The following is a 23,318-nucleotide window of genomic DNA, read 5'->3' as shown; positions in this document are numbered from 1 at the left end:
GAAATCCATACATACAGATCTGTAAAAACACTTGATCTTTACTGAGGTGAACATGGTATATCAGTAAAGCAAGAGGGTTAGAATTAAAATGTATCATGAATCAAAACAACAATCATTTACGGATCTCTTTTATTCAGTACAAATGTTTTAATATAAATGTACCAGTATCACTGAATGTAATTTTCACAATGTTCATCCCACATGGACATCATCTAGACTTGGCATAATCCTCTTTTTCCTTGATTTCTTTCTCAATTTTCTTTATAATTGGGTCAAGGTAAAGTCTATCCTACAAGACAAAGTACAAAACAACATAAAAACCGATATATATATATATATATATATTTTTTATTGTAAAGGATATCTTATTCAAACGAGTGTATAACTAGAAAATTGAAGAAGTCATGCAGCACCCAACAGGGTACTTTTGTCTAACTTTTGGTGTTGAACTCTGAGCAAGTGACATTAAAATCAGGAGATGATTTATAAAAATATCTACTGAATTATGCAATCTACTATAAGTTGAAACAAATTTTTTGTTTAATAAAAGGGTATTTATTGAAAGCCCAAGGGCCTTAACAGTCACCTTTACTGTAAAGGATCTATAGAAGTATAACATAAATCAGACTGATAGAAAAAGCTATGTTGCCTAAAAGCAAAATAATTAGTCTTGTACTCCTTAATAAATCTTAAACTAGATTTAAGGACATTGGCAAGTCAGGGTTTTCCGGAGAAAAAAGGTTTAATACATGGGTTTTTTCGCTTATAAAATAGTGATTGAGACTGATCTCCCGTGTAGAATTCTCTAAGCGGTGAAAACCAATAAAGCGTATGTTACAGAGGTGAACATAAGCACGTGTACCTCTTTCAACGGGTAGAATCATCTATACAGCAAGAAAGAAAAGCTGTAATGGCTTTGTTGTACATTGTATTCAGGGACAAAGAGCCAACAGGTCATTATTTACCATAGTTATGCTCAGTTTGCTGGAAAGGGCAAAGATGTGACATATGCTGAAAGGTAGGTCGACCATGCCGACTGAGAACAGTTCTTAGGTCATGTGAAGGAATCGGCATTTAGTAACTACGAATAAAAGTTAAAAATAAATCCATGACAATATTTTTATGACAATGTGTTTCAATTCAGTCAATTACATGATAAAACAATCAACCAGTCTCTTGACCAATTTTAGCTGTTAAGGGACGCAACTCAAAAATAATGATCGGTGCCGGTATATCCATGTCTTGTTTCTAAATATACATTTTTAGCCAAAATATCTAGAAGTCATAGGAAATGAAGATACAATAATGTATATAATACAAAAGCTGTATGAAATAAATGGGTTTTGAAGAAATATTATGGTGAAAAATTAAGTAGGTCCCTTTTATTGACATTTTACATAGGAAATGCATTAAGAATTGTGAAAACACTAATTTGACAAAATCTAAAAAAGAATGATGGATTGGTAGGTAAAACGATCCAGAATATAGCCTGTTTAGTACATTTAAACCTACTCAAAAGTTCTTGAAAAATTCTATACAATAACCAGGAACCTTGCCAATGTCCTTAATTACTTGCCTGTACCTGCCCCCATTTGTCACCATTATCTTATAAACTAAACAAGCAAATCAAAAAATTGTGATCCCCGGCTTTCAGTGTCTTAGTGGTTGGGAAGCAATTACGTATGTCATTTATGGCATATTGTAATGCACATGTCAAATATAAATTCAGTATCTTTTCTCATTCAAAAGATTAGCAGTAATATTAAAATATTTGAAAATTAGGTCAAACTTTAAGATCAAGGTCATGGGGTTAAAATCATAGTAACAGTTTGGAAACATCTTGTCACAGGTAATGCACATGTCAATTATGGATGGCCCATCTTCTCTCAATCAAAAAATATCAGCAATGATAAAACTTTTGAAAATAAAGTCAAACTTAGAGGTCAAGGTCACTGAGTCAAATATCAGCATCTTCGGAAATGTCTTGTCACAGGTAATGCACTTGTCAAATATGAATGCCCTTTCTCCTCTAATTCGAAACTAGCTATCACCATGTTAAAATATTAGGTCAAACTTCATGTCAAGGTCAAGGGGTCAAATTAGGTCAAACTTCATGTCAAGGTCAAGGGGTCAAATACCATAACATGTTTGGAAATGTCTTTTCACAGTTAATGCACAGATCAAATATGAATGCCCTATCTTTTCTTACTGAAAAGTAATAAACCATTTTAAATTTTTTTTAAATTAGGTCAAACTTCAGGGTCAAGGTCACAGAGTCAAAAATCAATGTATATTTGGAAAGGTCTTGTAACAGGTATTGTACAGGTGAAATATGAAAGCTATCTTTCTCATCACTCAAAAGTTATGAACAAGATAAGTTGTGTTGAAATTTTTGAAAATCAGGTCAAACTTCAAGGTTAAGTTCATGGGGTCAAAAATCAGAGTATATTTGGAAAGGTCCTGTCACAGGTAATGTGTGTATGAGATATACAAGGCTTAGCTTTTCTCATTCAAAAGATATGACCAAGTTAATTTTTTTGACAGACTGACAGATGAACAACCTGACTCATGAATGATATTTTATGTCCCCTTGCTTTTGCAAAAGTGGGGAAAGCAAAACAACAGTGCTTAAGCACTAGTGGTAAACCCATCTTATTCCTTCTCACATTGGCTTCTCTTGGTCTATGAAGAACATTTAATGTACAAAGATAAGGTAATTTTGTCTCATTTTTATTTATTTATAATTAACAATTCTTTTTGACCATTAAGAACTATAAAAGTACTTTTTGTATTATATATTATAAAAATTCTTGTATAAATCTCTTATTAAATTGACCTTTCAATTACATTATTTACAGTGATTAATTATCATAGGTGATTTGCAAAGGGGAATAACTTCTACAATACAAATTAATAGAGCCCTGTCCAGCACGAACACACTTGACCAAGTGGTTCACTTTACCCCTGATGACTCTAGGGCTACAAATTTCAAATTCTGAAAGAGGCATCCTTGCCCCTCATGACTATGCATTTAATTTTGTATTAATTTTGCTTAATATCCAGGATCTGAGAAGATGATTTTGAAAGAAATAATGCATTTTCACTATATAATCAATAGAGCCCTGTCTGAACACCAGAACCCTTGACCAAGGGGCCATGACATAGACAATTTTGGAGGAGGCAGCCTTTCTCATGCACTTAGTTTATCTACTAAATATCCAGGCGCAGAGAAAATTTTCAAGGAATTTATGCATTTCACTATATAGTCAATAAAGTCCCACCCTAACACTAGAGCCCCTGACCTTTTGGCCATGATATTCACAACATTGAAAAAGGCACCCTTGTTCATCATAGCCATGCACTTAGTTTGATTGCTTAATACCCAGAAGCTGAGAAGAGATTTTAAAAGAAATAATGCATTTTCACAATATTCTCAAGACCCCCCCCCCCCCCCCCACACACACACACATCAGTACTCCTGAGTGACCGAGGAACCATGAAATTCATAGTTTTGGAAGATGCACCTTGCTCACAGCGACTTTGCTAAATACCTAGCAGCAGAGCAAAAGATTTTCAAAGAAATACCGCATAAGTGGAATTTTTAGTGAGAAGCAAATTTAGCACTTTACCTAAAAATTTTTTATTGAATTTTAGCTAGAACTAATTTTAGCATTTTAATGATGCCTAAAAAGACAACAGTTTCCCCAAATGCAGAATGAATTGTTAGCGGTATTCAATTTTAGCGATCTCAATACCCTCGCTAAAAATGCCAAAATTGAATCCTCGCTAAAATTTCTATTTGTATAGTAATGTCTTTTCACTATAAAATCAAAAGAATCCCCCCAATACAAAAACCCCTGACTCTAGAACCACAAGTTTCATAATTTTGGAAGATAAATGGTTGCTCATTATAACTACATGGATGCACTTCGTTTAACAGCTTAATACCGAGGAGCAGATAAGTTTTTCAAAGAATTTATGCATTTTCACAATATAATAAAACCAGAAGTCTCTGATGAGACTGTAGCTCTACTGGTCTGTTTGTATAACAAAAGAAAAGTAGCACTTGGATTTGAAACATTGCAACATGCAACAATAAATAGAATTATGTATCTTAATGTAGTCTACTTCTGTGCCGAGTTATATTGAAATCAAATGAAAACTGTAGGAGGAGTAGCGTTTTGAAAGTATTTCAGGGAAATTTCTATTTTTAGTAACCATGACAACACCATTCACCCAAATAAAAAGAAACAGAAATACATATTATGTATCGTAGTGCATTCTAACTGTGTGCCAAATTAGATTGAAATCAGACCAAAATTGTAGGAGGAGTAACGTTTAATGGGAATTTCACAAAAATTTCTATTTTAAGTAACCATGGCAACACTGTTCATCGAATTCAAAAACCAATGCAATAAATTATGTATCTTAGTATAGTCTTCTTGTATGCCTAATTATATTAAAAGCAGACTAAAACTGTAGGAGGAGTAGTGTTTTAAAGGAATTTCACAGAAATTTCTATTTTTAGTAACCATGGCATCACCGTCCATCGAAATCAAAAACCGATGCACTAAATTATGTATCTTAGTGTAGTCTACTTGTGTGCCAAGTTATACTGAAATCGGACCAAAACTGTAGGAGGAGTAGCGTTTTAAAGGAATTTCACAGAAATTTCTATTTTTAGTAACCATGGCAACACCGTCCATCAAAATCAAAAACCGATGCACTAAATTATGTATCTTAGTGTAGTCTACTTGTGTGCCAAGTTATATTGAAATCGGACCAAAACTGTAGGAGGAGTAGCGTTTTGAAAAATTGTTTACAGACAGACGGACAGACAGACAGACAGACGGACGACGGACACCTTACTATCGCTTAAGCTCTTCTGGTCTCTGACCAGTAGAGCTAAAAAAAAACACCCTAAAATCAGAACCCCTGACCCAGGGGCCATAAAATTGGTAATTTTCATCATAACTATACATTTAGCTTGTTTGCTTAATACCCAGGAATAAGAAAGATTTTAGATGAAATAATGCATAATCAATAGAGCCCCAACACCACATCCCTGAAGCAGGGGCAATGAAATTCATAGTTTTGGAAGAAGGCCTCAGCTCATTATAACCATGCACTTAAATTATCTATTAACAAGAGGCCCATGGGCCACATTGCTCACCTGAGCACACTGGCTAGACTAAGGCACAAACCAGTTCAGTAATGAACGGTGGGGGGGGGGGGGGGGGGGGGCTTGAATTTTAAACTACCTGATGATGCTTTCATGTCAATATAACAAATGAATTTGTTGTACTTGAGAAGATTTTAAAAGAATTTTCCCATTTATTCCTTTGTAAAAATTTGATCCCCCATTGTAGCTCCTCCCTATCTCAGGGGTCATCATTTGAACAAACTTGAATCTACATTACCTGAGGATGCTTCCATATCAATAAGACTAACATAGCTTTTCTGTTCTTGAGAAGAAATTTTTTTTTCTATATGTTCTTATGTAAAACTTTCGATCCCCCATTGGGCCCCACCCTACCCCCGGGGGTCATCATTTGAACAAAATTGAATCTACACTACCTGAGGATGCTTCCATATAAATTTGACTCATCATGGCTTTGCTGTTCTTGAGAGGAAGATTTTTCCTATATATTTCTATGTAAAACTTTGATCCTCCATTGTGGCCCCGCCCTACCCCCGGGAGCCATGATTTGAACAAAATTGAATCTACACATCCTGAGGATGCTTCCATATAAATATGACTCTTCATGGCTTTACTGTTCTTGAGAAGAAGATTTTTAAAGATTTTTCCTATATATTTCTATGTAAAACTTTAATCCTCCATTGTGACCCCGCCCTACCCCCGGGGGTCATGATTTGAACAAAATTGAATCTACACTTCCTGAGGATGCTTCCATATAAATATGGCTCTTCATGGCTTTGCTGTTCTTGAAAAGAAGATTTTTAAAGATTTTTCCTATATATTTCTATGTAAAACTTTGATCCTCCATTGTGGCCCCGCCCTACCCCCGGGGGTCATGATTTGAACAAACTTGAATCTACACATCCTGAGGATCCATCCATATAAATATGACTCTTCATGGCTTTACTGTTCTTGAGAAGAAGATTTTTAAAGATTTTTCCTATATATTTCTATGTAAAACTTTGATCCTCCATTGTGACCCCGCCCTACCCCCGGGGGTCATGATTTGAACAAATTTGAATCTACACTACCTGGGGATGCTTCCATATGAGTTTCATCTTTCCTGGCCCTGTGGTTCTTGAGAAGAAGATTTTTTAAAGATGCTATTCATTTTTCACTTATTCTTAATTATCTCCCCTTGAAAGAGGGCGTGGCCCTTCATTTGAACAAACTTGAATCCCCTTCACCCAAGGATGCTTTGTGGCAAGTTTGGTTGAAATTGGCCCAGTGGTTCTGGAGAAGAAGTTGAAAATGTGAAAAGTTTACAGACAGACGGATAGATGGACTACAGACAAAATGTGATCAGAAAAGCTCACTTGAGCTTTCAGCTCAGGTGAGCTAAAAAGGTAAGCAGAAAAGAAGATATTCAAAGAATTAATGCATTTTCAGTGTATAATCAATAGAGCACCACACAGACACTAGAACCCTTGACCCACAGGCTATAAAATTCACTATTTTAGAAGAGGCACCCTTCCTCATCATAACCATGCCCTACATTAATTTGCTTAATAAACAGGAGCAGAGAAGAAGATTTTCAAAGAATTAATGCATTTTCACTATATAATCAAATACAGCCCCTCTCCCTACACCAGAAACCCTAACCCTGGGGCCACAAATTTCACAATTTTGGAAGAAGCACCCTTGCTCATCATTGCTTAATAAACAGATGGAGAGGAGATGGTTTTTAAAGAATTTATGCATTTTCACTATATGATCTAAGAGCCCCATCCTAACTCCAGAACCCCTGACCCCAGGGCCATGAATTTCACAATTTTGGTAGGGGGCTCAATGCTTATTACAATCAAGCCAACAGTTCAACTGCTTGATGTCCAGGAGTAAAGATTTTAAAGATTTTGATTTTAATGGTTTTAGCCCCTTCCCCCAGGCCCAAGGGACAGGAACCATGAAATTCATAATTGTTGTTCTCCTTCACTCATATATGATATATGCCAAAAATGACTGGAATTGGTTCAGCAGCTCAAGAGAAGAAGCTGAAAATGTTCAAATGTTAATGGACGATGAAATCACACAACGCACGACAAATGACAAAAACGGATTGCAATAGGTCACCGAGTGACTCAGGTGACTAACAATCGGGATTTCTTTGATTTGGTACAGAATATGTATAGCTGTCTTTAGCATTCTCTAACTTTTGTTCACCTACACAGCTAAAAAATACTTTTTAGGTTAAGAGTTACACATATTAAAGATACAGAATCATCTTAATGTGTAATTGTCATTACAATAACCTTGTGATCTTTGGCTATGGCTTTTGTTCTCAGGTGACACCAAAAGGTAAAATCTTATGCAACATCTGATAAAGAATAAATTGAAATTGCTTCCTACGGGCCTGACCAGAACAGGCTATTACCGTGCCATCTTAGCACACCTACATTGCAAACCTTTGTGATAATTTTCTATACATGGCCACCAAAAGTTACATTTATCAGTAAATGAAAGAAAAAGACATACATGTATAGGAAACTTACATCATCTAATTCTGTCCACTGATCTCTTGGTAACGTCATTTTAGCATTATTTAACACAACAGCTCTGGCAATCCTAAAATTCCTGGCCTCTAAATCAGCCCTGGGAAGCCTTGTCAATGCTTCTCTTAGGACGGCACTCTCTCTTCTCATGTCATCTCTCCATAAACCTTTTCAAATATATGGAAGATTATCTTCTTAAAATAGCATATGAACATACAGGTAATTTTATTCAATTCATTCTTTACCATAACAAATAATTCATTTTAAACACCACGTAAGTCAGATATACAGTCAAACCTCAATATCTTGAACTTTGTAACTTCGAGATATTGAGATTCGAAATACTGTAGTTCACCAGCATTTCATCAGAGACATAAACAACAGAGATTTCAAAATGTTTGAAATCTTGTTATCACTATTGTTTACTTTTTCCCCAAATCTCGCTGTTTAAATCATTTAAAAATCTTTAAAATTATCAAGGATATTATTGAAGTAAAATCTTTTTATTTATGTCAACAAATTATTCAGAATGTTATATTTTCATATATTTACATTTTCCAACGTCTTTCTCTGAGAAAAAACTACAAATAAGGTAATGGCTTTATATCCCCATAAAGCCATTTGCTCAGCACGTGACAGAACTGCATGCTTTTTTTGCTGCGTTGCTTAGTAATACACTTGGCTGGGATGCTGAGATTTCTTATTATTGAATTTTTTTATTGAATCAAGGATCGGGTAAAAATGTAAATATAAGAATTAACTGTCTGGTTTTTTGGTTTTATGATAATGATCAATCAATATGCTCACGTGATAATTTTACGCATAACGCCTTCGGAGTTTATGCAAATTATCAGGCGAGCAAATTGATTGATCACATCATAAAACCAAAAAACTAGACAGTTATTCCTTAAATAAAGTTTTTTTTTCAATACAAATGAGGAATCTAAAGAAACACAAAAGGTGACCTGTGGTCAGACACATCTTTGAGATTTTGCCAACTTTTGATCATCGACTTCTTTATTTGCATAATTTAATATTATTTTATATCAATGTATTGATGTTATTCATTTAAGAAATAAAGTCCCCGTTATCGGGAATGTTGCAGGATAACCTCCGAGGTCGAGAAATGTTGTCTGAGATATAAAAGCTGAGGCTTTTATACCTGGTATTTCAGACAACATTTTGAGACTGAGAAAGTTATCCTGCATCATTCATGACAACAAGGACTTTATTTCTATTCTACTAACAGCTCTAAAATACGGTGGATCATTTCCTTTCTAGTGAAACGAATAAGGTCACCATGTCACTGTTCCATTTAACACCAGAGTCAATTTGTTTGTTTACTTGTGTATTGATTGCATAAAGAGCAGAGGATTTCAGCTTTTGTTGGATTAAAAATATCCTTTAATTATTTATAAATTTGTTTGTAACATATATTGATTAATTTTTATGAAATCAATGTAAAAAAACAAAAGCAGTAGTCTATTTCATTGCTTTATCTGTAAAATCACAGAGTGTAAATGTTGTGGGAAGGTCCCTGGAACAGCCTGCCTTGGCTAAAAAAGGATATTTATCAGCTGTTTCAGGCAATACACACTACTATTTAGACTGCGTAAGACAACATATTGATATGGTCTGTAAATAAGCATTAGATTCTACAGTGAAATATTTATTTCAACTGTACAGTTTTGACATGCGTTTCTGATCTGATAATTTTTTGATGACGTTCGTGATTTATTGGAGAATAATGTCTGCGTCATTTCTTTGATCTCGTCAATAGCTGTGGTAGAATTTTTTAATAATGATGAGAAATACGTAAGTTTATGACGTAATCATAATTTTCAGAATGACAGATTTCAGGCTCATCTCTGACTGATGACAGCGGTGGGGATCTCCATTAGGCCAAAAAAAAATAATAGTCTTGTTTCCTGCTACCCGACCGACCCTATTTTTTTGCGCCTGACCCTAAAGTTTTTTTTTTAGGTTTTGGAAGAAAAAAATCGGGGATTTCCAGAACTTCATTGTTCTGTCACTGTAAATGGTTCCGTGTTAACACAAAACAAACCTTTCATGAAATTCTGTTTTAAATAAGGACTTTCATAAAATACCACTTGAGTTCAGGGATCGACATTAACGGTTGTCCGATTGCCCGGGACAAGTAAATTCTCGGTTTGGGCAAGTGAAACTGTCGAGGTACATGTACTTGTCAGATCGGGCAAGTAAATTTTTCTCATAGAAATGTACATATTTATTAAGTTTACATTAAGTTATAAATAAAACAATAAATTGAACACTTGATTTCCGCCAGGTACCTGACTGACATTGTTTTTGCATTCAGAATTCCTCAGTAGCATTTCTTGATTATACCTTTCATTTAAAAATCGGGTTCATTATTCTGTTTTCTTTCGTGGTAAATACGCTCTATGTCTAACAACTTTGTTAACTTCTTATTAGGAAATTAGATTATTTATCCACTCACAGAATATAAGAACAGTGTATCGTGATCAAGATAAAAAATGTAGGTTAAATAGCAACTATATTCTTTTAGCGCTGCTTCACAGTTATCTCTGAGAATTATGATTCACAAAAGGATCCTACCAAAAATAATTTTTATAAATATGAATTCTATTAAAAGAAAACAGAGGGTTATTAGTACATGGTAGTGTGTGTTAACAGGTCAAATTTACCAGGACAGTAGTATACGTTTATGTACAAATGCCACACCAAATTTTTTTCAGGTAGCTCAGTTTGCCAAATTGACAGTAGTGTATTTGGTCACATTTTTTCTTACATTTACAGTAATAAATAGTTTTCTTCTTAAGTTCTTTCCTTATTTTGGACAACCAAGTTTTGCATTCGGACAAGTCAAAATTTAAAATCACTTGCCCGAAGGGCAAGTCAAATTAGTCAATCTTGAAGTTAATGTCTATCCCTGGAGTTGTGCATCAAAAGACATCAAATTTAATTTTAAAAGACAATATTGACCTACTACATGTTTAATTTGATCTTGTATTAGTTCATATCCAAAAAATGACGTTGGAAAAAAATAGAATTAAAAAATAAAATAATTTTCCTACCTACCTACCCTATTTTTTCATGCTGGTAGCAGGAAACAAGACTATTATTAGGTCTTTCCACCTTTCTGTGGAAAGACCTATTGAAATTGTTCTGTTTATTATTATTAGGTCTTTCCACCTTTCTGTGGAAAGACCTCTTGAAATGCTTATGTTTATTATTAGGTCTTTCCACCTTTCTGTGGAAAGACCTCTTGAAATGCTTATGTTTATTAGGGTCTTCCGTCTTCAGCGGAAGACCCTTCTATTATTCTTAGGTTTCTTTTTTACCTTTATTATTATTATTATTATTATTATTATTATTCTTTTTTCTCCTTACAAAATTTGTGCAGAGGATTTCTCGGAGATGGCTCGTTCGATTTTATTCAAATTTTCAAGGTAGATGCGTTGACATCTGAAGTTAATTCCGGCAAGTCCATTAAGGGATATTTACTTCCGGTCGAGAGTTATCGCCCTTTTATTAAATTTCAGATGACCTCCTTGTCTGCGATGGAACTCAAAAACGGCTTAAGCTAGAGTGCTGAAATTTTCAGTGATGATAGAGGACATGTTGCCATTTTGCACCTGGGTTTGGATATTTTCCGGAAGTGCCTAGTATGGAAGCTCGGTAGGGGTCGAAATTTAGGACACGAATCATGATTGAATTTTTGAGACATTTTGTATCATATCTTTATAAGTATAATTATTTTGTTAAAACATACTGAACAATATTTGTGCAAAATGACAAGATCATTAATATGATATCAAGAAAAAAGGGCTGACTCATCATATGAGGGGCCGAGAGGGGCCAAAAGTCTTTAATCTATAACTCTTAAACAAGCAATATTTTTGTATACATTATTGAAGCAAAAATGTTCATATTTACAATCTGCAACCATATATTTTAAAATTTTTATCAAATATTACGTAATTAGGGGCCATAAGGGGCCAGAATGTTTAATCTTTGACAATTTATATCTCCAAAAGGGGAAACATTTTGAAAAGCATTATTGAACAAAAGTTGTTTAAAATGATGTTCTCAACAATGTGCATCCCTTCAATTTTTCCTAAACAACCCCTATAAGGACTTAAAGGGACGGCCCCTAAAAGTTTCAAGGCTACATATCTTGAAAACGAAACGAAACTTCTCAACAGTTGTTGAACAAAAAGTCTTCAGAATTACAAGACCTTTCATGTGATATCAAGAAAAAGGGGCTGACCCCTCAAATTAGGGGCTCAGAGGGGCCAAAAGTCTTTAATCTATAACTCTTTAACGTTAAATAATTTGATATTAATTATTGAAGCAAAAATGTTCATCTTCACAATCTGCAACTATATATTTTAAAATTTCATCAAATATTACGTAATTAGGGGCCATAAGGGGCCAGAATGTTTAATCTTTGACGATTTATATCTCCAAAAGGGGAAACATTTTGAAAAGCATTATTGAACAAAAGTTGTTTAAAATGATGTTCTCAACAATGTGCATCCCTTCAATTTTTCCTAAACAACCCTTTTAAGGACTTAAAGGGACGGCCCCTAAATATTTCAAGTCTACATATCTCGAAAACGAAACGAAACTTCTGAACAGTTGTTGAACAAAAAGTCTTCAGAATTACAAGACCTTTCATGTGATATCAAGAAAAAGGGGCTGACCCCTCAAATTAGGGGCTCAGAGGGGCCAAAAGTCTTTAATCTATAACTCTTTAACGTTAAATAATTTGATATTAATTATTGAAGCAAAAATGTTCATCTTCACAATCTGCAACTATATATTTTAAAATTTCATCAAATATTACGTAATTAGGGGCCATAAGGGGCCAGAATGCTTAATCTTTGACGATTTATATCTCCAAAAGGGGAAACATTTTGAAAAGCATTATTGAACAAAAGTTGTTTAAAATGATGTTCTCAACAATGTGCATCCCTTCAATTTTTCCTAAACAGCCCCTATAAGGACTTAAAGGGACGGCCCCTAAATATTTCAAGTCTACATATCTCGAAAACGAAACAAAACTTCTGAATACTTGTTGAACAAAAAGTCTTCAGAATTACAAGACCTTTCATTTGGTATCAAGAAAAAGGGGCTGACCCCTCAAATTAGGGGCTCAGACGGGACAAAAGTCTTTCATCTATAACTCTTTAACGCTAAATATTTTGATATTAATTATTGAAGCAAAAATGTTCATCTTCACAATCTGCAACTATATATCTTAAATTTTCTTCAAATATTACGTAATTAGGGGCCATAATGGACCAGAATGCTAAATCTTGGACTCTTTATATCTCGAATAGGGGAAATATTTTGAAAAGCAATATTTAACAAATGTTATTTAGAATGATGTTCTCAACAATGTGCATCCCTTTAATTTTTCCTAAACAGCCCCTATAAGGACTTAAAGAGACGGCCCCTAAATATTTCAAGTCTACATATCTCGAAAACGAAACGAAACTTCTGAACAGTTGTTGAACAAAAAGTCTTCAGAATTACAAGACCTTTCATGTGATATCAAGAAAAAGGGGCTGACCCCTCGAATTAGGTGCTCGAAGGGGCCAAAAATCTTTCATCTATAACCCTTTTACAGTAATGTTCATCTTCACGATCTGCTACTATAAATATTTTAAAATCTTCATCAAATGTGGCGTTTTTAGGTGCCATAATGATCAAAAACATAACAGAAGGAAATTGTACGTTTTCACTATTTATATATTTATGAACGAAAATCTCAGTCAAATTCGTATCTCGTCTTATCAAAAATCGGACGGAAGACCCACTCGTTGCTCGCAACGAGATCGCATCTAGTTATTATTATTATTCTTCTTCTTTTTCTTCCCGGACTTTTGAAACCGCAAGACTTATCAAAAAACTTTATAGTTCATGATACTGGATATCAAAAGTTATTCCGAAAAACGACCCCCCATGTTTGACCTATGACCTCTTACAAAGTTATTGCCCCTTTCGCAAGAATAGCTTGTTATCGCTACTCCTTTGAAACCGTAAACCGTAGAGGTATGGAATCTTCACAAATGTCTTTAACTAATTGAGGGGACTCTTCAATCTTTTCATTGCGAAAGTATTCGTCAACCCCTTTTATGAGTTATTGCCCCTGAAAGTTTTTGATGTTTACGAATAATTAAAAATTTTCAAAACGACAAGTCGTAGAGACATGGGACCAACTGAATAAGATTCATTGACCTTTGACCATATAATATATGCAAAGGTCAAAGGTCAAGGTCATTCAAAATATGAGAAATTAAGCTGTTTTATATCTCTTTTATCTTTCAACATATACTAAATAACTTTGCATCATTAATATGTTCTCTTAAAACTATTTCAAAGATTTCGTACTTGTCCCCTAAGATTTACCCCTTTAAAAGTTATTGCCCCTTTTACTGAAAACCTTGTTATCGCTACTCCTCCGAAACCGTAAACCGTAGAGGCACAAAACCTTCACTAATGTCTTCAGTGTCTTTAGACACAACTTCAATCTATTCAGTGCGAAAGTATCCATTGACCCCTTATATGAGTTACTGCCCTTTAATGTATTTGCGCTTACTATTAAACCTTATAACTTCAAAACTAAAAGGCATAGAAGCATGGGGTCAAGTGCAATGTGACCCTTGACCTTTGACCTTGAAAATTTGTTCAAGGTCAAAGGTCAAGGTCATTTCAAATTTGTTAAATTTTTCATTTTTTCTATCTTTCAAGCCATTTATGGATTCTTTTGGTATAAAAATTAACTTTATAGAGTAAAATGTGAAAAATATATGAAATTTAAAGAAGGTGGAAAGACCTCTAATTGTTCGAGAACAATTAGTTTACTAGTTATTATTATTCTTCTTCTTTTTCTTCCCGGACTTTTGAAACCGTAAGACTTATCGAAAAACTTTATAGTTCATGATACTGGACATTAAAAGTTATTTCGAAAAACGACCCCCCGTGTTTGACCCATGACCTCTTACGAAGTTATTGCCCCTTTCGGAAGAATAGCCTGTTATCGCTACTCCTTCGAAACCATAAACCGTAGAGATACAGAACCTTCACCAATGTTTTCGACTACTCGAGAGGACTTTTCAATCTTTTCATTGCGAAACGATTTGTCGAGCCCTTTAATAAATTACTGCCCCTGAGAGTTTTTGATGTTTACGAATAATGACAAAATTCTCTAAACGATAAGTCGTAAAGACATGGGACCAACTGCATTAGATTTTGTGACCTCTGACCTTGAAATTTTTGTGAAGGTCAAAGGTCAAGGTCATTCAAAACATGAGAAAATTAGCTTTTTTAATATCTCTTTTGTCTTTCAACATATACTGATTATCTTTGCATCTATAATATGTCCTTCTAGAACTATTTCAAAGATTTCATTCTTGTCCCCCGAGCTTGACCCATTCAAAAGTTGTCACCCCTTTTGCAACAAAACCTTGTTATCGCTACTCCTCTGAAACCGTAAACCGTAGAGATTCCAAACCTTCATCAGTGTCTTTGACTCATTTAGTACTCTCTTCATTCTATCATTGCGAAAGCATTCTTTGGTCCCTTGTATGAGTTACTGCCCCTGAAAGTTTACGCTACTTACATTTAATGAACTTATGTTTAAAACGGTGTATCCTAGAGACATGGGACCAACTGCATCGGCATATCTGACCTTTGACCTTGAAATATAGGTCAAGGTCAAAGGTCAAGGTCATTTAAAAAACGTAAGAAATCCCTTATATATGTGTAAAATATAGCAATTCGCCAAATGACCTTGAACTTTGACCTTGACCTTTGACCTTGACATTGGGTCAAATGGAAAAGTTAGGACATGCATCCGGCTCCAGTATCAGGTAAAAATACAGAAAGTAAAGATTTCTTTTTTTTTTTGAATGACCTTGACCTTTGACCTTGACCTTTGACCTTGACTCAAAGGTCACAATAAGGCTTAAGGATGTGGAAGTAGTTACAATTCTTAGTTTGAAAGAGGCATAAAATAAATAATTCAACCCCCCCCCCCCCCTTCTTCAAAAAAAAAAAAAAAAAAAAAAAAAATCACATCAACAACAATGTAGAATATTACTCTAGAATTCAAACCAGACCTCGGATCGACACCAAATTTGGTACAAATGTAGTACAGACCTCAGAGAAACTTTCTGGAGAGTTTTACGGTGAGTCTTGTAAGTTTATAGAAGTCATGAAGTTTCACAGCAAAAACTACAAGTTCTGTTGTGTTTGAAATTTAAGTGCAGGTGAACGAAGAAATGATCTAAACCTTTTATCGGCTATTTCTTCAGATGTCGTTAGTAGCATTTAATTCTCCTGATATGATACGACATTTTAATACCAAGCATTCTCTCTTTCTTTTACATTTGGAATTTATTTGATTTTTATTTAGAATTAATCAGTTTCCAGAAATAGCGATTTTCGGTATAATAAAAACAATTCTCGCTTTCATTGTCGTGTTTCCCTTCTAGAAATGCATGTTGGGAATTTAGTTTGGGCTACACATATTTAATTTAACCCAAAGAAATGCTTATTTAAATGTTTCATATTTATTTCAGGATATTCAGTCAGAAATGTTCAATTCCGAACCCGATCTTTTAAGCTTACAACGAAGCTATTTACAAAAAATTCAGCATGCTCACAATATGGATGAATCGGGCTTACAGTCCATTAATACATTTTCATTAGGGAACAGTGTTAACGTTTTCCCTTGTTATTTTATATACTGCTTGCAAGTTCAGGAACTATTTCCTTTTACGGAACTTCTTTCTTCCGATTCTAAAAATACGCTTGCATTTCTTCTATAGTCTTAAACAATTAACTTACATATGTTATCGGAATGCGTGGCCGAATGGTTAGCGCACCTGCCTTTCAATCCAAGGGTTTTGAGTTCGAGCCTAGCTGGAGGAGCATTTTTTTTTTTTTTTTTTTTTTTTTGCATTATTTGCATTTCTCTCCTTTTCTTCAACCCAAATGACACGGAAACACTTAGAAAGGTGGAAAGGCCTCTAATTGTTCTCTGAACAATTAGTCTCCTAGTTATCATTATTTTTATTATTTTTCCGCCGAATGGTTTTTTTGTTTTAAAAGTTATTGAAAAGATTTATGGTCCATAAGAATGCACTTCGTAAAAGATTTTTACAGTTGACCCTGCGTATATGAACTTTGACCCCTCAAGGAGTTACTACCCCTTTCGCAATAAAAGCTTGTTATCGCTACTCCTTCGGAACCCTAAACCGTAGAGATACGAAACCTTCACTAATGTCTTTGACTAATTTAGTAGACTCTTCAATCTATTCAGTGCGAAAGGTTGCATAAACCCCTTTAATTAGTTATTGCCCCTGAAAGTTTTTGATGGTTACGAATAATTAATTTTTTTCTAAACGATTAATCGTAGAGACATGGGACCAATAGCATTGGCATGTGTGACCTTTGACCTTGAAATTTATATAGAGGTCAAAGGTCAAGGTCATTCAAAATATGAGAAAATTAGCTTTTTTAATATCTCTTTTGTCTTTCAACATATACTGAATATCTTTGCATCTATAATATGTCCTTCTAAAACTATTTCAAAGATTTCATTCTTGTCCCCCGAGCTTGACCCATTCAAAAGTTGTCACCCCTTGTGCAACAAAACCTTGTTATCGCTACTCCTCCGAAACCGTAAACCGTAGAGATTCCAAACTTTCATCAGTGTCTTTGACTCATTTAGTACTCTCTTCATTCTATCATTGCGAAAGCATTCTTTGGTCCCTCGTATGAGTTAAAGCCCCTGAAAGTTTACGCTGCTTACATTTAATGAACTTTTTTTTAAAACGGTGTATCCTAGAGACATGGGATCAGCTGCGTGGGCATGCTCGACCTTTGACCTTGAAATATAGGTCAAGGTCATTTAAAAAACATTAGAAATTCCTTGTATATGTGTAAACTATGGCAATTTACCAAATGACTTTGACCTTTGACCTTGGGTCAAATGGAAAAGTAAGGACATGCATTCAGCTCCAGTATCAGGTAAAAACATAGAAAAGTAAAGATTTCTCTTTTTTTCTTTTTTTTTTTGTAATGACCTTGACCTTTGACCTTGACCCAAGGTCACAATCAGGCTTAAGGATGTGGAAGTAGTTACAATTCTTAGTTTAAAAGAGGCATAAAATAAATAATTAACCTCCCCCCCCCCTTCTTAAAAAAAAAAAAAATCACATCAACAACAACGTAGAATATTTCTGTCAAATTCAAACCAGACCTCGGATCGACACCATATTTGGTACAATTGTAGTATAGACCTCAGAGAAAGTTTCTGGAGAGTTTTACGGTGAGTCCTATAAGTTTATAGAAGTCTTGAAGTTTCACGGCAAAAACTACAAGTTCTGTTGTGTTTGTAATTAAAGTGCAGGTGAACGAAGAAATGATCTAAACCTTTTATCGGCTATTTCTTCAGATGTCTTTAGCAGCATTCGATTCTCCTGATATGATACGACATTTTAATACCAAGCATTCTCTCTTTCTTTTACATTTGGAATTTATTTGATTTTTATTTAGAATTAATCAGTTTCCAGAAATAGCGATTTTCGGTAGATTAAAAACAATTCTCGCTTTCATCGTCGTCTTTCCCTTCTAAAAATGCATGTCGGGAGTTTAATTTGTGATACACATATTTAATTTAACCCAAAGAAATGCTTATTTAAATGTTTCATAGTTATTTCAGGATATTCAGTCAGAAATGTGAAAATCCGAACCCGATCTTTTAAGCTTACAACAAAGCTATTTACAAAAAATTCAGCATGCTCACAATATCGATGAATCGGGCTACAGTCCATTAATACATTTTCATTAGGGAACAGTGTTAATGTTTTCTTACGCAGCCCGTCCCTTATTATTTAATATACTGCTTGCAAATTCAGGAACTATTTCCTTTTACGGAACTTCTTTCTTCCCCTACCGATTCTAAAAATACGCTTGCAATTATTCTATAGTCCTAAACATTTTAACATACTATTGTTATCGGAGTGCATGGCCTAATGGTTAGCGCACCTGCCTTTCAAAGCAAGGAGGAGGTTTTTTTTTTTTTTTTTTTTGATTTATTGCATTTTCCTTCATTTTTTTTCATCCCAAATGACACGGAAACACTTTAAAAGGTGGAAAGACCTCTAATTGTTCTCTGAACAATTAGTTTACTAGTTTTTTTTGGCCTTATTCATGTCTCTAATTTCATAGCTATAGTACATGTATACAGTAAGATTAATACTGAATTTCATTTTTTAAAAATATTTTTTACTTACCAAGGGAAGGAAAATATGACTTGTAATAACAAAACCTCTGTATTTTGTACATAAGGCTTCCTTTCTTAGCCGCTGCTGCAAAGATAAGATTGTTTGTTGGTTAGAACCACATGAAATTCTGCAAATCTACAATTATATATGTACAACATAATTTGTAGCTGTTCCTCTTTTCATGAAGAATTTTCTGGTGCCTCATTTATCTAGGGGCTAAAAAATTCAGAAATTAATCTTTCTAACAATATTTTTTATTTGCTGATTATTCTTACATTACAAAAAGACTCAACAGAAAGGCTTCAGTAATCTTTATGCAAACAATTCAACTAATTGATTTTGTTTGAGATGAAGCTGTCTGAACTCATAATGCTCCTTCAGTATAACAATAACATCCAAGTGAGAATTTTGAAAGTTTTTTTTCATTACGTCAAGTCAAAAATCTCTCTGGAGTTATCCTAAAATGTAATATATTCTTGATGTACTTCTGTTGCTTTTACCTAAGGATTTTACAATTACCGGTAACACACTGACTTTGTTTTATAATTAACTGTGGAGTTCTTATAAGACACTGATTTCATTTAATGGCATATTAATTGATGACAAAAATATACATGTAGAAACAATGTGAACCTGCATTTCAAGTCAAAATGAAATAAAAATGTGTTTTTGAACCCAGGAAGAATCAGAGGGTGCAACATATAAAAATTGTAGTGGTATACCCTTCTTTCTTATTATGCATAGTGGGGTATTTTTATATAGACGGATTATTTCGGGTTTTTCATGATTTTTCCCACGGTATGCATAATAAAAAGAGTGTAATGAATATAATCTGTGAAAAAATGTTGAACAAGCCTTGAGCCTTTTTCATTATAACTTGTAATTTTTTGGTAAAAAGCACACGAATCAGAGCAACTCCATTAATGTGATGACAACAATTGAAAATTAAATCCATAATTTTAAATATTTGCCATGCTTGGCCATAAGTAATGTCCATTCTAACACATATCAGAGAGATGCTTTAGCATCGTGACTAAACATGTCATATTTATACTGGAGACAGCGAAAATTCTTAAAAAATTCTTAATATGAAATTTTTAAAGCTGCAAAAAATGCCAATAGTAAGTACAGTTGTTTGACCAGTTCCGAATTTTGATCAGTTCTGAATAATTAATAATTTAAGACCTGATAATTAATAAATTCAAAAGTGTAAACATAAATTCATACATAAGGTATGAAAGCTTATCTGTGAGTGTTAGAATTATGTGAAGTTTTGATTTTTTGCCGTCAGTTTGTGTTCGCTATCATACTTGAAACAGGTGACATACTTTTACAATGCAACAAATCTGAATCATCACAGCGCATTTGTCTGCAGAAAAACGTCTGTAAAGACATCAATTTTTTCACATAAAACAACATTTCAACTATCAAAAGTAAGTTTCATATGTATTTTAACAAATACCAAAAGCTTGCTGAAAATAAATAGTTAGACTACCGGAAAATATTTGAATATTTTCGTGTTGTCATTTACTAGTTCCGAATACCCATTATAAACACTATATAATATGTTAGTTTTCTGTTATTTCTTCATTGTAAATGTGACTGTTATTTCTCTTTATCCTTTGGAAATACCACTTGCTTACTGGTAAGCATTTATTTTAACTATTCCTAGGCATATCAATACGCAAGTTTCGAGATAGAGGTGCAAAAAGTATCCATATCAGCATGAAAGTGGGACAGGTTATCAATGTCCACAAACGTGCATAAATAAATACGCGATGGCTAGGGCTTTTAAAATGTATTTAATGTTATGGAAAGATTATACATGAATACATAATGTCTAACAGTGATGGTTTTGATGATTGTGTTGATCTATACTTTACATGTTTTACAAAATCTACTTTTAATTAGGATACTTGAAATCAAAAGAACCCTCATAGTTTTTTGTGAAAAAGACGCTTCCTTGATTACAAACCTTTTCTAAAAAAAATGATGGACCTTTTGAAATTATTATAAGGGAAAAAGTCGATGTGTCATTCAGAATGTCGGCGTGCAAAGATCAGATGCACATGTATAGGAGATCCATGTCTCTTCCCTTGTCTGATTTATTATCCAATGATATTTTAGTTTTATTTCCAATTTTTGGGTAGAAAAACAAATTAATGCCATTACTAAAATTCAATTATTTTCGAGTTGATGAGAGCATCCCGATAGACAGTTATGATAGACCGGTATAGATGATGTAACGTATCCAATATAAACAACTGTCCCACCTGCCGGTTTATGCTGAAACAAAAATTCCCCTCTGTAACGAAAAAGGGCACCAAGGGAGATAATCTCGAAACTTGCGTATTGATAATGTGTGGGATGGATATTTTTAATTTAGGGTCGAATTGCATGGGAACCGCTAAGGTATTCGGAACTTGTCAGCTTATTCTTAACTAGTAAAATGAGTACCCATGTTAACTTGCTAAAATTAAAAGTTTTTCTGAAAGGCTGAACTTTTATGAAACTACATTTAATTCTGCAAGTCATTGAACTACTTTGACAAACAAATTAGATTTTGAAATGATGCCGTCATATATTTATAGCACCGCCTAATTGGTTCCCTATTCGCAACTGGTCAAACGACTGTATAGCTATAAACACTACACGCTGTGGTACATTGTTGATATAAAATTTAATAATAAAAATGATTCTTTCATGTTGATTTTTTTTTCAATGTTTTACACAGTTTTTTGATGAGAAATGTACAGTATTTTTACCCAAATTTCAGCATCAACAAGGCTACTGTACAGTATTTGGGTCTAAATATTATCACATAACATGTAAGATACTTTTGTAAATTGAGAACTAAAACCTTAAGGGAAGTGGAAAATAGCTAGAAGATTCAAATTTTGGAGGAAAGGTTACTTTCTTTTTTACCAATAATAGTCAACAGCTGCTCTACATTTATCTCCTTGAAATCTATGACCTTTCAAGGCAGTTTCGACATCAAATCACTGATGAATGTACCTTATTAAGTTATTAAACACAAACTGAGATAGAAATCACAATGATTATGTTGAATTTAAAATGAAGCAGAAACGAACAACAAAAATTAAATAAAAATACAAAAACAAATCTGCTTGTTGAATTTGATTTATGTAATTTCATTTAGAGGAAATTCGCAATTACCAAAAAATGCATATTTTTTCAACATCTGATAATAAAAGAAACTTGAAATAACGAAGAATGTCTTTCATAGTAATATTCATTTCATAATATTTCAACATTCTCACCCCCAGCCATTTTGGAGCGGAAAAAGCCACCACACCGTCAAAACAACGTCGGAACGACCTTGTTATTGGAAGGAGAGAACACCGATCCCGATTACAAGAATATCATAATGCAATCGCGTCTTCTCGGACCTCTCCGGCAAGCTCGGAAAACACGTTCTTTTCCGCTTGCCGGAAAGGCACGAGAAGTTGCGATTGATCAGTTCTATTCGAATCACAGGCACTTGATTTGGTAATAATTTTTAACCCATAGTATAATTATTATATTGGTTAAAAAATGAAATATCGAATGTGCCTGTGTTATTATGGGTAAAAAAATTTATTACCGAATCAAGTTCCCGTGTTATTATTATACTATGGGTTAAAAAAATTATAACCGAATCAAGTGCCTGTGTATCAAGATCATTCTACAATTAGACAGAAATAAAGTATCAATTTGAATTGTTTCAGAATAAAGGATTCTGTACAATCAAGTATATAGTATTACCGGTATATAAGAAATCAATATTGTACAGGACGACAATAATGTAATATTGCTTCAATCAAAGCTTATAAATAATTCTTCCATCGCAAATATGAACAACAGAAGTATATAAACGTTCTTTTTTCTGTCATTGACATTGTTAATTGCAACAAAAATTTCTGACATCAAAGTTGCAGCTCATATTGCTTTAATTCAAAAAATAAAATAAAAATACAAAAGAATTTAGACATCGCGTAAACGACTTACCAAAAACCGTCAGTTGATTGTAAAAATTGCTTGCATAAAAAATATCTTAATTTAAAACTCTTTGTAAAAAGATATTAACTCCATTTTCAAATTAATGTAAAAAGAAAGTTATTCGCATAATAACATTTCGGTCTTCGTTGTAACTTCTTTTGTAAACGGGATCCTAGATAAAACTTTGATCCCATATATTGTGGCTCCTCCTTACCCCAGGGGGTCGTGATTTGAACAAACTTGAAAATAAACCTGAGAATACTTCCATATCAATATGACTAATCATGCCTCTGATGTTCTTTAAAAGATTTTCATCAATTTTTT

At 33.8% G+C, this 23,318-nt stretch overlaps 1 protein-coding gene across 1 annotated transcript; it reads right to left on the bottom strand.

The window, feature by feature from the left end:
• Window positions 1-115: 115 nt before the first annotated feature.
• On the bottom strand, window positions 116-22,361 carry LOC133187540 (cytochrome b-c1 complex subunit 7-like). The gene is made up of 4 exons (XM_061322943.1): window positions 22,277-22,361; window positions 19,005-19,079; window positions 7,690-7,856; window positions 116-289 (listed from the first exon to the last, which is right to left on the bottom strand). The coding sequence occupies exons 1-4, from the start codon at window positions 22,284-22,286 to the stop codon at window positions 209-211; spliced, it is 333 nt and encodes a 110-aa protein (XP_061178927.1). The 5' UTR covers window positions 22,287-22,361; the 3' UTR covers window positions 116-208.
• Window positions 22,362-23,318: the final 957 nt, after the last annotated feature.

Source organism: Saccostrea echinata, unplaced genomic scaffold (assembly GCF_033153115.1).
Source record: "Saccostrea echinata isolate AGI-Se365-2 ecotype Australia unplaced genomic scaffold, CSIRO_AGI_Sech_v1 ptg000001l, whole genome shotgun sequence".
Taxonomy (NCBI): Eukaryota; Metazoa; Mollusca; class Bivalvia; order Ostreida; family Ostreidae; genus Saccostrea; species Saccostrea echinata.
This window is presented reverse-complemented; position numbering and strand designations above follow the sequence as displayed.

What these genes read in the sequence shown, in the direction of transcription:
- LOC133187540 (XM_061322943.1), bottom strand. An exon ending in GTCATATTTTCCTTCCCTTG is followed by an intron (nt 7,857 to 19,004) that starts GTAAGTAAAAAA and finishes ATATTTGAAAAG; the next exon opens with GTTTATGGAGAGATGACATG. An exon ending in AGTGGACAGAATTAGATGAT is followed by an intron (nt 290 to 7,689) that starts GTAAGTTTCCTA and finishes TTTGTCTTGTAG; the next exon opens with GATAGACTTTACCTTGACCC.